Below are 816 nucleotides of genomic sequence, written 5' to 3' on the forward strand. Positions count from 1 at the left end.
AATGAAGTTGAGAGGAATCGCCAGCTGCAGGCACAGAAACGCTGCCCCAGCTAATTCATTTGACAACAGACTACAGCAGGCAGCAACAAGACGAGAAGATATAACACGCATTCATAAGTAAGCAGCCGAGCCACGCCCCACATCCACACAAACTAAGACGGATTCTACACTTCACGTTCACGCGCACAACACACTTGCAAGCTAAGCGGGTGTATGCATGTGCAGATGCATGGTGGTGCTCGTGCAAGCATGCAGAGAGGTATGCATGCGGGCAAGGCAGGGGAGGTGTTGATCGTGTACCTGCAGGAGCAGCGTGCTGACGAGTACGATTTGGCCAACAGGGGCAACCCCTGCGGCGACGAGGTTGGCTGTGTGCAGAAGGGCAATGGCGAGGCCACTGGTAAAGATGAGCTGCTGCCCGAAGTTGAGTAGGGCCAGCGACTCATTCACCTTCGCCATTTGATTCTCCAGCTGCCGCTGCACACTCCCAAACCGCTCCGCCTCCTGCGCCTCCGCCGTGAAGTAACGCACCGCCTCCGCGTTACTTAAAGAGTCCACCAACAGCCCTGATATCAACAAAACAAATACAATGAAATCATAAACCCTGAACCCTAAACCCTCAACACCTATCGCGCTCTCGCCTCATCCATGCTACCGTTAGAGGCAGATCAAGCACACTGACAGACACCCATGGAACCGCGTAGCAACACCCAAGAATCTCCCATATTCCTAAGGACACTTCAGTGCCCTGGGGGCCTCAAAACCCTTAGATCCCCGTGTCGGCCCCCAACAGCTGAAGGGATTTCCCAGGGGCTC

At 54.7% G+C, this 816-nt stretch overlaps 1 protein-coding gene across 1 annotated transcript in view; it reads right to left on the reverse strand.

Moving 5' to 3' along the window:
- The window catches only part of EMH_0033000 (ABC transporter, putative), a gene marked incomplete at both ends in the record, with an annotated part of 8,500 nt that overhangs the window by 4,547 nt on the left and 3,137 nt on the right, over positions 1-816 (reverse strand). Inside the window, one exon of the mRNA XM_013494699.1 lies at positions 301-566. Within this exon, the coding sequence (XP_013350153.1) occupies positions 301-566 (266 nt within the window). The remainder of the gene's footprint in view (positions 1-300; positions 567-816) is intronic.

The sequence above is a fragment of the Eimeria mitis genome, genomic scaffold (assembly GCF_000499745.2).
Source record: "Eimeria mitis Houghton genomic scaffold, Emh_scaff1255, whole genome shotgun sequence".
Taxonomy (NCBI): Eukaryota; Apicomplexa; class Conoidasida; order Eucoccidiorida; family Eimeriidae; genus Eimeria; species Eimeria mitis.